This window comes from Neoarius graeffei, chromosome 14, assembly GCF_027579695.1.
Source record: "Neoarius graeffei isolate fNeoGra1 chromosome 14, fNeoGra1.pri, whole genome shotgun sequence".
NCBI classification, from domain to species: Eukaryota; Metazoa; Chordata; class Actinopteri; order Siluriformes; family Ariidae; genus Neoarius; species Neoarius graeffei.
Genome location: NC_083582.1, coordinates 12,239,221 through 12,252,682, shown reverse-complemented (window position 1 = coordinate 12,252,682; position 13,462 = coordinate 12,239,221). Strand labels below are relative to the sequence as shown.

The 13,462-nt window shown below is 40.0% G+C and overlaps 1 protein-coding gene across 3 annotated transcripts in view; it reads right to left on the bottom strand.

Moving 5' to 3' along the window:
- Nucleotides 1-13,462, bottom strand: part of LOC132897976 (uncharacterized) — a 76,082-nt gene that overhangs the window by 23,720 nt on the left and 38,900 nt on the right. For 2 of the 3 annotated variants that reach the window (XM_060939292.1, XM_060939293.1), the window contains 2 exons: nt 3,153-3,257; nt 588-653 (listed from right to left, as the gene is read on the bottom strand). In XM_060939292.1, the coding sequence (XP_060795275.1) occupies nt 588-653; nt 3,153-3,257 (171 nt within the window). The remainder of the gene's footprint in view (nt 1-587; nt 654-3,152; nt 3,258-13,462) is intronic. The other variant, XM_060939294.1, reaches the window with a different exon arrangement.

Sequence of the window (13,462 nt, the reverse complement as noted above, 5' to 3'; positions counted from 1 at the left end):
GAGAAGTTAACTGTTTACACCACATTTTGAGTTTAGGCATATTTTAAACTAATTACATCAAAACTAAATCTACAATCAATCAATTTCAAACTCAATATATCATGCATGTCATACGAACACAATCAAAAGGGAAATGTGCTTAGAATCATGTAAAATTTGTGAAAACTTGTAAATTCAATAAAAATGTTTTATTCAACAGTTTAAATAAATAAAAAGTCTGAAAATACCACGCAGATAATTTCCTGATAAAAAAAAATTAATTTATAATTTTAGAGGACACATTTTTGTCTTTCCATACAGTACATCCTTAATTTTAGCATTTTAACTCACTGTATTCCTGGCAAACACAAAAAAAATTCTTTGTAAAATGGTTAAGAATTTGTATTTTAGAACTGGAGTTGTGTAATCAGTTAACTGTTGTCTCAGTTTATGGATTTTTAAATAATGTAATATCTGTGAAGTCAAGGTAAAATAGTATGGTTATGAATGCATATCACATCAAATGTAATGTAAAGTTTGTAATGTTTGATTGGCAAAAAATAAACTATGTAAAATAGGTAAAATAAAGTATTGCATGATGTACTTACACTGACATTTCAGACACATAAAAAAAAACAATGCCAAAAGTGAAAATCCAGCCACCATCAAATTGCCTGTAAAACAGAGAATGTGGCATGTTAATTACATTAATATCACACTTTTGCTTGAGAACATTCGGTTTTAACCTGAAATTATTCTTTGTGCTTGTAATTATGCTGATGAAGCTAATATGCTTCACTGAATACATTAAGACTCACCACATACACAACTAAAAATGAAACTATGTATGATTCAACCAATTTTTGGGCAAGTAAGTTAGTACATCTGAATAATGAAGAAACAAAATGTATAATATTTTTTCCGCGGTCCAAATCCTGCGCTCTGATTAGCTGGCAAGCGGGTCCATATCCTATGGTACGGACCCCAGGTACGGACCCCGGTTACGGACCTCTGGCGACTCGATTGTTCACAACAACATAATAGCATTTTTTGTCAACATTTATCTTTTTTTATAAGATTTATTTATAAGATTATCAAAAATCTTATACGTTTTTGCCAGCATTTCTCAGGAGAATAGCATTAATTTTACAGCATGGATAGCGATAACGACAGTGTTCAAAGCGAAAGCGAGTTTTACTACCCTGAGGAAGACAAAACAAAAGAAAACATTTCAGGAGAAAGCTAAAAACCTCTAACTTGCTAACAGTTTGATCTTACCGTATTAGTTAATGAGGCCCATTTTGGACCATGTTATCTCATCTCATTATCTCTAGCCGCTTTATCCTTCTACAGGGTCGCAGGCAAGCTGGAGCCTATCCCAGCTGACTACGGGCGAAAGGCGGGGTACACCCTGGACAAGTCGCCAGGTCATCACAGGGCTGACACATAGACACAGACAACCATTCACACTCACATTCACACCTACGGTCAATTTAGAGTCGCCAGTTAACCTAACCTGCATGTCTTTGGACTGTGGGGGAAACCGGAGCACCCGGAGAAAACCCATGCGGACACGGGGAGAACATGCAAACTCCACACAGAAAGGCCCTCGCCGGCCCTGGGGCTCGAACCCAGGACCTTCTTGCTGTGAGGCGACAGCGCTAACCACTACACCACCGTGCCGCCTGGACCATGTTATCCTAATACATATTACGTTAGGTAAAAACTTTAAACCAGTACAATCTCTTCTTCAAAGTTTCACCAAGTGGCTTTATTTATGCAATATAAAGGTCATAATACTGTATAACTTTGGTTGAGCAAAAACACTGAGCAAAAACATGGCTGAATCCTCATCTCATCATCTCTAGCCACTTTATCCTGTTCTACAGGGTCGCAGGCAAGCTGGAGCCTATCCCAGCTGACTCCGGGCGAAAGGCGGGGTACACCCTGGACAAGTCGCCAGGTCATCACAGGGCTGACACAGACACAGACGACCATTCACACTCACATTCACACCCACGGTCAATTTAGAGTCACCAGTTAACCTAACCTGCATGTCTTTGGACTGTGGGGGAAACCGGAGCACCCGGAGGAAACCCACGCGGACACGGAGAGAACATGCAAACTCTGCACAGAAAGGCCCTCGCCGGCCACGGGGCTCGAACCCGGACCTTCTTGCTGTGAGGTGACAGCGCTAACCACTACACCACCATGCCGAGAGCACGTTTCAAATTAAAAAAAGAAAACAATGAAGGCTGCTGGGTTTTGTGCCAAATGAAGACGCGAGTGTGACAGACAAAGTGTCCAGAAGAACTGTGGCTGGTTCTGCAGTCATGCTCTGCCCTGGACATCCACTCCGGAGATTATGGATCTCTCACGCCAGCGCCGATCGTGATCCAGGACAGGAATTCCTTCTCACCTACATTCACTTCCTGGTTTTCACCACTGCTTATATAAACACCATTCTCAGACTCTGACTTTGCTAGAACGTCTCATTTTGCTGCTCCAGCTGTTTCTGTGCCTCTCTTACTTCTCATGGTTTATCTCTCTAGCGATTTTCTGTTGTTCATGGTTTTTGCACTAGCATTTTTCTGGTTCATGGTTTTTTGCACTAAGGGTCTTTTCTTGTTCAGGGTTTTTTATGCTAGCGTTTTTGTCTTTGCCTGTCATGTTTTTGTCAAGTTGTTTGTTCTCATTTTGCCTGGACTATTTTTGCCATTTGTTTTTTGTCCTGTTTGTTTACCTTTTGCCACTCCCTTTCTTCCCTGTATTAAATCATCTTATTTATTGGATTACAGTCTGTGTTCTGCTTCTAGATCCTACTCACCACATCTCACCCCCCATAACATCTGCAAGATGGTCAGTAATGCCTACAACTCATTTCCTTATAAAACTGCACTCATTGTACCAGAGACAACTTTTTTTTTAAGCAAAGGGTTGTCTCATACCAAATATTGACTTTTTTTCCATTTATGATTGCTCACTGGTGTTTGTGTATTTTTTTTTTTTTTTAATGTTGAAATACTTTATTTTTAAGCCGTTTTTGGTCTACAGCATTTCTTTACATGTGCATAAGACTTTTGCACAGGTGTGTGTGTGCACTTGGGGAAAATATAATAGTGAAATGTACATGTCAATCAAATTTAACATTACCTGCAAAAAGTGGTACTTACCTGGATGAAGTCCATATATTGCTATAAGTGATATTCTTAGCATATTGTTGAAGTCTGTAAGTATGTAACTGGCACATTGTGTTTGCCAAAAGCGTAAACGGCGTCCTGTATTGGAAAATAAAGTATTATTCAAAGGTTATTTCAGAGGTATATAAGGCCTTCTTAAAAAGAAGTGAATAAATGAATGGTATTTACATTCCAGATATTATTACAGTGACCCTAAACAACCCAAAACAAAAGGTTTTCTGCACCAGTGTGCTTATTCCAGTGTGAGGACTTGTGTAACTGTGATGTATTAATATTGAAATGTATTATCAGCTCACGCTGAAAAAAAAAGAGAACTCCAATCTTTAATGGAAAATTTATTCAGAGAAAAACAAATCCCTCATCAAGAAATTATTTTCAACAAAAGCATGTGCCACTATTATTAGCACCCCTGAAAATGATAGTGAACACACTGTAGCTGAAGCATATTTTCCATTTAAATTGTACATGGGGTGGCACCAGAGCCAGCCCATGGCATAGGCAATATAGGCAAATGCTAAGGGCACTGCATCCATCCAGGGGCGCAGAAACGGGGGGAGAAAAATTATGACTTCCACTATTCTGAAAATGAGTCAGCATTATAATGTCTTAGCCTAATTTAATTGTACAGCAAAGCATGTAGTCAGGGTGCGAGTTGTCAAAAAAAAGCGGGGTGGGGTGGTGGTTGTTAATCACGAAACAATAAGCGCTCGGGCGCGCAAGTGCGCATCCGCGGCTATTCTCTGTTTTGGCCATGTAATAGCCTAAGTGTTGTTGGCTAAAGAGTGTTTTTGCATAACGTAGATAACTGACATAGATCTGTCGCTTGTTTTGAATATGGCTGCACTTGGAGCAGTCTGTCGGTGTCGTTGAGCAGTCTGGGCTGAAGTAAAGGTCTTTTATGCACCGAACACGTTTCGCAGCGAGATATTCCAATGGTGCCTGGCATGTTTTTTTTTTTTTTTTAATGAAACAAAGATGCTTTGTTGATCTGTGTTCTCATTAAAATGACAGTTTAGCAGCTCATTCAAGCAACCATGTTGCGAAGAGCTTCCTGGAGGAAAATATAATAAACGCGTTGAAAACAAGAAACAAATCTCAGTACGTCAAGACTGCAGGGAAACGAAACAAGCACTCAGATGTATTCTCTTTACAAATAGCATAAATGGCACACTTTCTCTCCTGTAAAGGAAGAAGACACAAAAGCAACTCACTGAGCGGGTGGTGAGGAATTCAGTAAATAATAATAATAATAATAATTATTATTATTATTATTATTATTATCATTAATAGACCTGTTACTTTCCCAAGGCGCCCCCTCTCGTCCGACCAGGCTTTACATATGCTAGACCAGTGGTTTTCAAAGTGGGGGCCGCGGCCCCCTGGGGGGCCGCCAGGGGGCGCTAGGGGGGCCTCAGAAAGTGTGAGGGATGATGACAAAAAAATTGCGAAATTTTTTTTAAAAATAATTATTAAATATATTGTAATTAGTTTTTTAATCATTATTATAAAATATAATTATTAATAATAATACATCATATCGAAACATTGTTTGCCATGCTCATCTCTCCGATTGCCTGTGACATTGTGGTTTGCGCCATTTATCAAGCTGCTTTGCTCCTCAAACTAGCGTATTGCTAGCGCAAAATGGACAGGTTTTTGAAGAAGAGACCGAAGGAACAAACCAACAGCCCTGCTGTGGAGGACACTGCTGCGAAAAAAACCAAGAAGTCCTGGCTAACTAAAATCCGAAAATATGAGGCAGCATACATTAAGTATGGCTTTACGGCCATACAGAAAAATGGCCATGATTGCCCAAAATGCGTCCTATGTCTGGAGACCCTGTCAAACGAGTGCTTAAAACCTTCGAAACTTCAGCGCCACTTGGTACAAAAACATCCGACAGATGCCGAAAAAAACAGTAGATTTCTTCAGACGCAAAGAAGAGCATTTGGTCAGGCAATCTGCTGCATTCACCCAGCAAGCTACTGTCCCCGAGCGGGCCCTGAAGGCATCATTTTTAGCCTCGTACCACATTGCTCGTGCTAAAAAAACTCACTCAATTGGAGAAGATTTGATTTTACCAGCCACCAAAGACATTGTCCGAGAATTGCTTGGTGAGGATGCTGCCAAAAAAAAAAAATATATCGATGCTGTCCCACTCTCTGAGAACACCGTGAGCCGACAGATTGGTGACATGGCTCAAGACGTATCTGCTCAGCTGTTGGAGCAGGTGAGAGCCAGCGAATACTTTGCACTTCAGCTGGATGAGAGCACAGATTTATCCAATGAGGCCCAACTGCTTGTGTACATCAGATTTATTTCACAGGAAAGATTTGTGGAGGAAATACTATTTTGTAAAGCACTTGAAAGAACTACTACTGGGAAAGACATTTTTCAAGTTTTGGATGATTACATCGAGTCTAACGGATTGGACTGGACCCGTTGTGTGGGGGTGTGTTCGGACGGAGCCGCGGCAATGACCGGGAAGATCAGTGGAGTGACCTCGCTCATTAAGCAGAAGGCTCCGCATGTAGTGGCCACACGCTGCATGCTCCATCGCGAGGCACTGGTCGCAAAAAGGATGGATAATGAGTTGAATCAGGTACTACAGGAGGTTATACAAGTAGTGAATTTTATTAAAGCCCGTCCCATGAAACACAGACTGTTTACCCTGCTTTGTAATGAGATGGGCGCTCATTTTGAGGGGCTGCTGCTTCACTCGAACGTGCGCTGGCTGTCACAGGGCGCAGTTTTGAACCGTGTCTATGAGCTGTGGAGGGAGGTTGCAGAGTTCCTCTCATCTGAAAAGCATCAGCTGGCAGATCGGTTCACCGATGCAACCTGGATCCGCAAACTTGCATACATGTCAGACATTTTCCAGCATCTAAATGTACTGAATCAAAGCATGCAAGGACGTGACACGTACATACTCCAGGTGCAAGACAAAGTGCGTGTTTTTTCCAAAAAGATCATGCTGTGGTCAAACAAGATCCAGGAGGGAGTTACAGAAATGTTCCCACTACTTCACCAGGAGCTGCTGTCATGTGATGATTTGGGCTCCGTCTCTCCATTGATCCAGTCCCACCTGGAGCAGCTCCAAGGATATTTCAAAGACTATTTCCCTGACCTCAAAAACACACATTTAAACTGGGTTAGGAACCCCTTTGCCCCCAGTGTCAGTTCTAGTCTGGACTTAAAGTCACAGGAGGAGCTGATTGAGATGACAAACTCAGGGGATTTAAAAATGGACTTTGAGGCTCTTCCCCTGTCTAACTACTGGCTACATGTAAGAAAGGACTATCCCAGCTTGGCTGACAGGGCATTGAAATGCCTTCTCCCTTTTGCAACAACCTACTTGTGTGAGTCTGGCTTTTCAACTTTAAAGGTACTCAAAACCAAACATAGAGCACGTCTACATGTGGACAATGACATGCGTATGGCACTGACGGAGATTAAGCCCAGGGTTGACAAACTATGTAGGAGCCACCAAGCCCATCCCTCCCACTAGTGTAAACCGTCTGTCATTCCCTGGCACACACACAAACACAATTGAGAGTGGTTTGATTTCTTTTGTGCTGTTCTTATCAACAGTTTGTTGAAAAGTTTATTGTTCAGTGCGAAAATATTTGTGTTGAAAACATGTTAGTTAATAATATCTCATCTCATCTCATTATCTCTAGCCGCTTTATCCTTCTCCAGGGTCGCAGGCAAGCTGGAGCCTATCCCAGTTGACTACGGGCGAAAGGCGGGGTACACCCTGGACAAGTCGCCAGGCCATCACTGGGCTGACACATAGACACAGACAACCATTCACACTCACATTGTTAATAATATTCTTATGCTAAACAAATGTAACAATTATTGAATAAAAGAGAAAACATTCTAAAAGTTGATGTTTCTTTACATATTTTGTAGCATTGCCTGTGGGTTTGCAAAGGGGGTCCCCGGCCAGAAGCTAATACTGTTTGGGGGGCCTTGGCATGGAAAAGTTTGGGAACCCCTGTGCTAGACTACTACTTGGGGAGGATGGTCGTGCTTTAATGCAAGCTGAAAAAATGTCAAAACGTCCAAAATTGTAAGAAGGCCAGGGGAGAAAGAAAAGGAAAGAAGAGGAGGAAAAACGCGACAAAGACAGAGGTAATGTCACACTCAGTAAAGATGATGTCGATATTATTTTTCTGTTGCAAAACCATGATTGATAACGTCATTAACCACTTGTTTTCTAGGCTATGCAGCAAAGCAATGGATAACATATCAGTGTACATAACTAGTATTTCCCTTGTACTATATTCAATATCAACATATACACATATAGTTACATATCAACAGTTTTTTCCCCCCGTTCTACATTTAGTTTTTCAATAGTTGAAGTTGAAGGCAGTACCAAAAAACACCACTAGAGGTCTTTTTAATATCACAATTTTATATTTCTTTATTTTTATTTAAATCCTTGTATTTTTCATACACACTGGTTTCTTTAATATCTTATTTTGTGCAATGCCTTACTTATATTGCATTTACGAATTACAACACTTGTTTACAATTTTTTATTTTGGGAGTACTGTAAATGTAATACTTTATGTAAGCCATTTATATTATGTTTCATATATTCAGTTCATATTTTGTATTTGTTTCTTTAATTCAGTATTAAATATTTTGAATGTGCAATTTCTTTATTTAATGCCTTTAATTAAGTATTTTGAACGTGCAATTTTTTTTGTTTAAATAAAAGAATGTTTTAAGACAAAGCTATTCCATTTCTTGTTAGTATAGATACACTATCAGTGGCTTTAACTGGTGTTGGGGAGGGGGCGCCACCTAAAATCTTGCCTAGGGTGTCAAATTGGTAAGGGCCGGGCCTGGGTGGCACGGTGGTGTAGTGCTGTCGCCTCACAGCAAGAAGGTCCGGGTTCAAGCCCCGTGGCTGGCGAGGGACTTTCTGTGCGGAGTTTGCATGAGTCCGCGCGGGTTTCCTCCGGGTGCTCTGGTTTCCCCCACAGTCCAAAGACATGCAGGTTAGGTTAACTGGTGACTCTAAATTGACCGTAGGTGTGAGTGTGAATGGTTGTCTGTGTGTCAGCCCTGTGATGACCTGGTGACTTGTCCAGGGTGTACCCCGCCTTTCACCCGTAGTCAGCTGGGATAGGCTCCAGCTTGCCTGTGACCCTGTAGAACAGGATAAAGCGGCTAGAGATAAGATGAGATGAGATTGTACATGTTTGAGTTGATTGGAGTGTGTAGGAACTTTCAAGCTGTAATCCATGACTTCCTTATTAGTATAAAGTTAATGTTTACAAGGGGTGCCGCCAATCATGGGGGGGCTCTGTATATAAATATTTTAACACATCAGGAAAATGAATACTGCACAAGCAGAGAAAAAAGGAAGTCATGATCACTTCAGAATGGACTGCATCCTATATTTAAATAATATTGGCTGGCCTTGAGTGATCTGTCAGATATATTCCTTTCAGCTAGCATGATATTGAACGAATCGAAGACGAGCAGCTGAATGGACTATACCACAAAAAAGCCAGCCAATATTATTATGCATGCACACACTGTTCATATCAGCATTCTCGAAGGCCAACGCTAGCTTACCCGTGAATTGGCACTGTCAGCGCAGCAATGACGTCACCTACAGCCGGTGTAGTATTCATCAGTAGTGTTAGCGAATGCTAATAAAGCAGTCAAGCCAGTGCTATCAAGAGCAAGTAGCACAGGCTAATGACTGAGAAACTAAGATTTCTGTCTCCAGACTCTTTTTCCATGCACGTTCACCACAGTATTTTTCACTCAGACTTTAGTATTTGTTTCCCTATGTCATGTACTTAGTTACTTTTAAAATCCACCTCGACAGCTACAAACAGTGTGACCTAGCAGCCAAAATTCTCTCAAAATCTTCCATATTCATTTGAGCAAACCTGGTGGCCATGTTTGTTTACAAAGTGTCAGTGTTTCACTAGCACAGAAGTTTTACATCACCGACGTGTCTCTTTTCCAGTTTTTTTTAATGTCCGTTGGTATTTTTTTTCTCTTCTAAATATACGTGAAGAATATCTAATAGGGGTGGGCGTATTGATCTGAGTATCGATAGTATCGATACCAAGGTGATTATCGGAATCGAATCAATACTAGCGTGATGAGATTGATACTTTCGTCGCATTTTCTCTTCAATACGTCCAGTAAACTACTTGAATTTACTCACAGAGTTCATGCAAGCATAGTTTCTCTCTAAATCTGTCTGTGTAAATCTCTCTCTCTCTCTGCCGCTCACACCTTGCCCCTCCCCCTCCCTGCTGTGACCGAGAGCAGGCCGTGATGGCGGAGAGAAAGAGAAGCGCTGCGTGGACATTATTCACTGCAGTTGACAGAGACAATGCCACATGTGATGTGTGCAGAAAAGTTATTCGCTACTGTGGTAACACCACCAATTTATTTAAACATATTGAAGCAGTTCACCCCATTGGACAGAGTTTGACACTCAAATCCTGGAATCGCAGCAGCATCGCACAGCTGGCACTGATGCGACTATTGAAATGTGTCGGTACATGGAAGAGAAGCCAATTCCACGGGATGGAGACCCACTTCTTTGGTGGAAAATGAATGAACCTACATTTCCCTCTCTGAGCAAGATTACAAAAAAACATCTGGGAGTAATTGCAACATCCGTACCTGCAGAAAGGATTTTCTCTAAGGCGGGACAGTTAATAACTCAGAGAAGAAGTTAGACTGGTACCAAAATACAAAAAAGTGCTTATTTAAGGAATTAAAGGCATTTTTGAGACAAAGTCGGCAAACAGTCTTATTTTGTCAATTTGGGTGTGCCGAATTCAAATCTGCAATATGCCGAGCTCTATCTGACCTCTGTTGACCTCTAGAGGTCATTGAACTTTGGGCCTGTAAACGTCTCAGCTGAACCCAGTTCCTCAGCTTTCTAAGGAATGAAATGTACTAATATGATTAATGAAGTTAGCAAATGGCCTTGTTTGTTAAATGTTTGGGTGCTGAATTCATTTTTCATTTGTAAAACGACATATGACCTCTGATAACCTCAAGGTCATTAAACTTGGCCTATAGGCCTATGCATTTAACGGCATTTTTAAACTGACTTTACTCCCCCAAAAAGAATATGAACAGACAAAAAACAAGTAGAAAGGAACAAATACAACATTAAATGCCAGTCCATGTACATGTGACTTACTTTTCACAATGAGAATGCCTAGGCGATCACCTTACATAACATTGCATTACATTTAGCGGTTATTGTTTATACAAAGCTACTGAAAAAAGGACAGATTCAGCAGCATACAAAATGTGGGGGTATACAGGTTAATCAGGGTTAGTATATACGAGAGTTTTTTTCTTTGTTGTTTGTTTTTTGTAAACGCTTTACCCCGTTTAAAACAAAACAAAAAACAAACAACAAAGAAAAAAACTCTCATATATACTAACCCTGATTAACCTGTATACCCTGTATGCCCCCACATTTTGTATGCTGCTGAATCTGTCCTTTTTTCAGTAGCTTTGTATAAACAATAACCGCTAAATGTAATGCAATGTTATGTAAGGTGATCGCCTAGGCATTCTCATTGTGAAAAGTAAGTCACATGTACATGGACTGGCATTTAATGTTGTATTTGTTCCTTTCTATTTGTTTTTTGTCTGTTCATATTCTTTTTGGGGGAGTAAAGTCAGTTTAAAAATGCCGTTAAATGCATAGGCCTATAGGCCAAGTTTAATGACCTTGAGGTTATCAGAGGTCATATGTCGTTTTACAAATGAAAAATGAATTCAGCACCCAAACATTTAACAAACAAGGCCATTTGCTAACTTCATTAATCATTTTAGTACATTTCATTCCTTAGAAAGCTGAGAAACTGGGTTCAGCTGAGACGTTTACAGGCCCAAAGTTCAATGACCTCTAGAGGTCAACAGAGGTCAGATAGAGCTCGGCATATTGCAGATTTGAATTCGGCACACCCAAATTGACAAAATAAGACTGTTTGCCGACTTTGTCTCAAAAATGCCTTTGGGTGTCACAATTCTGGATTTTGGTACCAGTCTAAGTGCAGTAAAAGGGAAGAATGTAAACATGTTACTGTTCCTGAACAAAAACCTTTAAATCTGTTATCAACATGGGAACAGAGCCAAAAGGGCACCTCAAGGGATACTTCCTTGGAGGGCTTTGTGAGCAAAGAGCCAAAGGTTACGAGCCACTTGTAGTTTACACCTGATTTGCACTACTGACTTTATTTTTCACACATATTTGCGTGCAATGGAAGGTATTTTTTTGTTGTGTTGTTTATATTGTTATATTTATATTTATTACATTGTTGCTTTTGTTTACTTATTTTGCACTACTGACTTTGTTACTTTATTACTGACTTTATTTTTCACAAATATTTGCGTGCAATGAAAAGTATTTTTTGTGGTGTTGACATTGTTATATTTATATTTTTGTTACATTGTTGCTTTTTTGTTATTTTGCACTAGTGACTTTTTTCTTAAACAATTTTGTGTAGCAGAAGGTGATAAGGGAATTATTTTATTATTAATATACTGTTATTGTTTTATATTGTTGTAGTTAGTTAATAAAAAAAAATTTCATTTGCCTAAAATCTTTGTCCTGTGTTTTATCATACTCATAATCAACTAAAAAAGGCAAAATCACAAAATTATTCAATGATCATAACATTTCAAGTAAAAAGTATCGGTATCAGCGATACTAGCCCTGTATTTACTTGGTATCGGATCGATACCCAAATTCCCAGTATCACCCACCCCTAATATCTAAGTTTTGGTCGCCTTTCCGGTTTTCAACGTGTCTTTCTCGGCGAACACAGAAATGGTACTGCACATGCGCAGCAGAAAAATTTCTCATTGGATATTCGCGTTCCGACGTATGGCATCGTAATGTCTTGATAACGTGCAATATTGTAAACCATATTGAACGCTCATTCTCCAATTGGTAGAGTGCATGGATTAAAGCAAAAAAAAATCTGAAAAAAAAAAAAGCTCCATGTCGTCGGCCCCTACCACGTCAGCGATGCATCAAATTTTAAACGCCGTGTTGTCCATTATCCCCTCGGCCCCTACTTATAGTACATTTACATAATTTTAACAATGACTAAAGCTAAGGCAAAACTTTACCATTGTCATTACTGGCTATAAATGATGAAACATCAAGTTTTCAGCGCAAAGTGCAAATTTATTTCAACAATACTTTAGTAATGCACAACAGTGGTTAAGAGAAAAGTGCAAGTGCAGTCGAACTTGAACCATGCTGTGCTTTCATTTAAAAGAAGCGCGTCCATGCTGGCAAAACCAAAAGTAATTTGACGCGCTCTAGTGACGGAAATCGAAGGGCCTATGTCCGGTGAAATATGGCCTTATACACAGTACTCGAGTTGAGGGGGGATGGCATCCCCCTTCCGAAATAAAAATCTCAAATCATCCCCCTTATAAAACGGCCATCCCCCCCCATCACATCCCTTGTGCCATTTTACCAGTTAATGTGGAAATTAGCCAACTATTATTTTAACAAATATTACTACCATTTCAACATTAGAGGCTTTGCGGAGTGATAGCCTACATGTAGCCGGATAAAAAAGACGCATATTTATTTATTCGGTTGCACCTCTCATTCACACCTATATGGAGGTTTCAGTCACTGAAAACAGCTACTTTCGCAAACTCTGGGCAGAGTGGAGATTTCTGAAAACTCCATCTTCAGACACTCGTGTAAATAGGGAAAACGAAGCAACAGTGGGCGAGAGGGCACGCGTGAATATAATGAGTCATAGGTGTGAATCTTTCACCGAATGCCAATTGTCCCGGTTCTTCATGAAATCGCAAGTGCACGCACACATTCATTAGGTTAACTTTCAAATAACTGTTCTTGTGCACTTGCAACACCGGAGCCACTTTCCTGAATTTTGAGCTTCGGAGGGAGTATTGGCTTCTTTATCTATTTAATCAATGAATTTATTTGTCACATACATTAAATTACTAATGTAAAACATTAGTAGCCTATTTAAGCAATAGCTGTTTTCGCCACTGTTTTCTGACCTTTTGTGCTTAGTAATGAGACACTTCATTACACTCCACTGACTGACTTCCAATTCCGGACTTTTTTTAAAATGTAAAATATAGGCCTATGAGATGTTTTTTTAGGACTTAATTCGCGTTGGTCCTTCACTATTAATTTTTGAGACTGACGAGGCACTAAATACTGTGGAATTATTTTCTCCTTACTATGAAGTTTGGCATCTTAAACAAGTGTC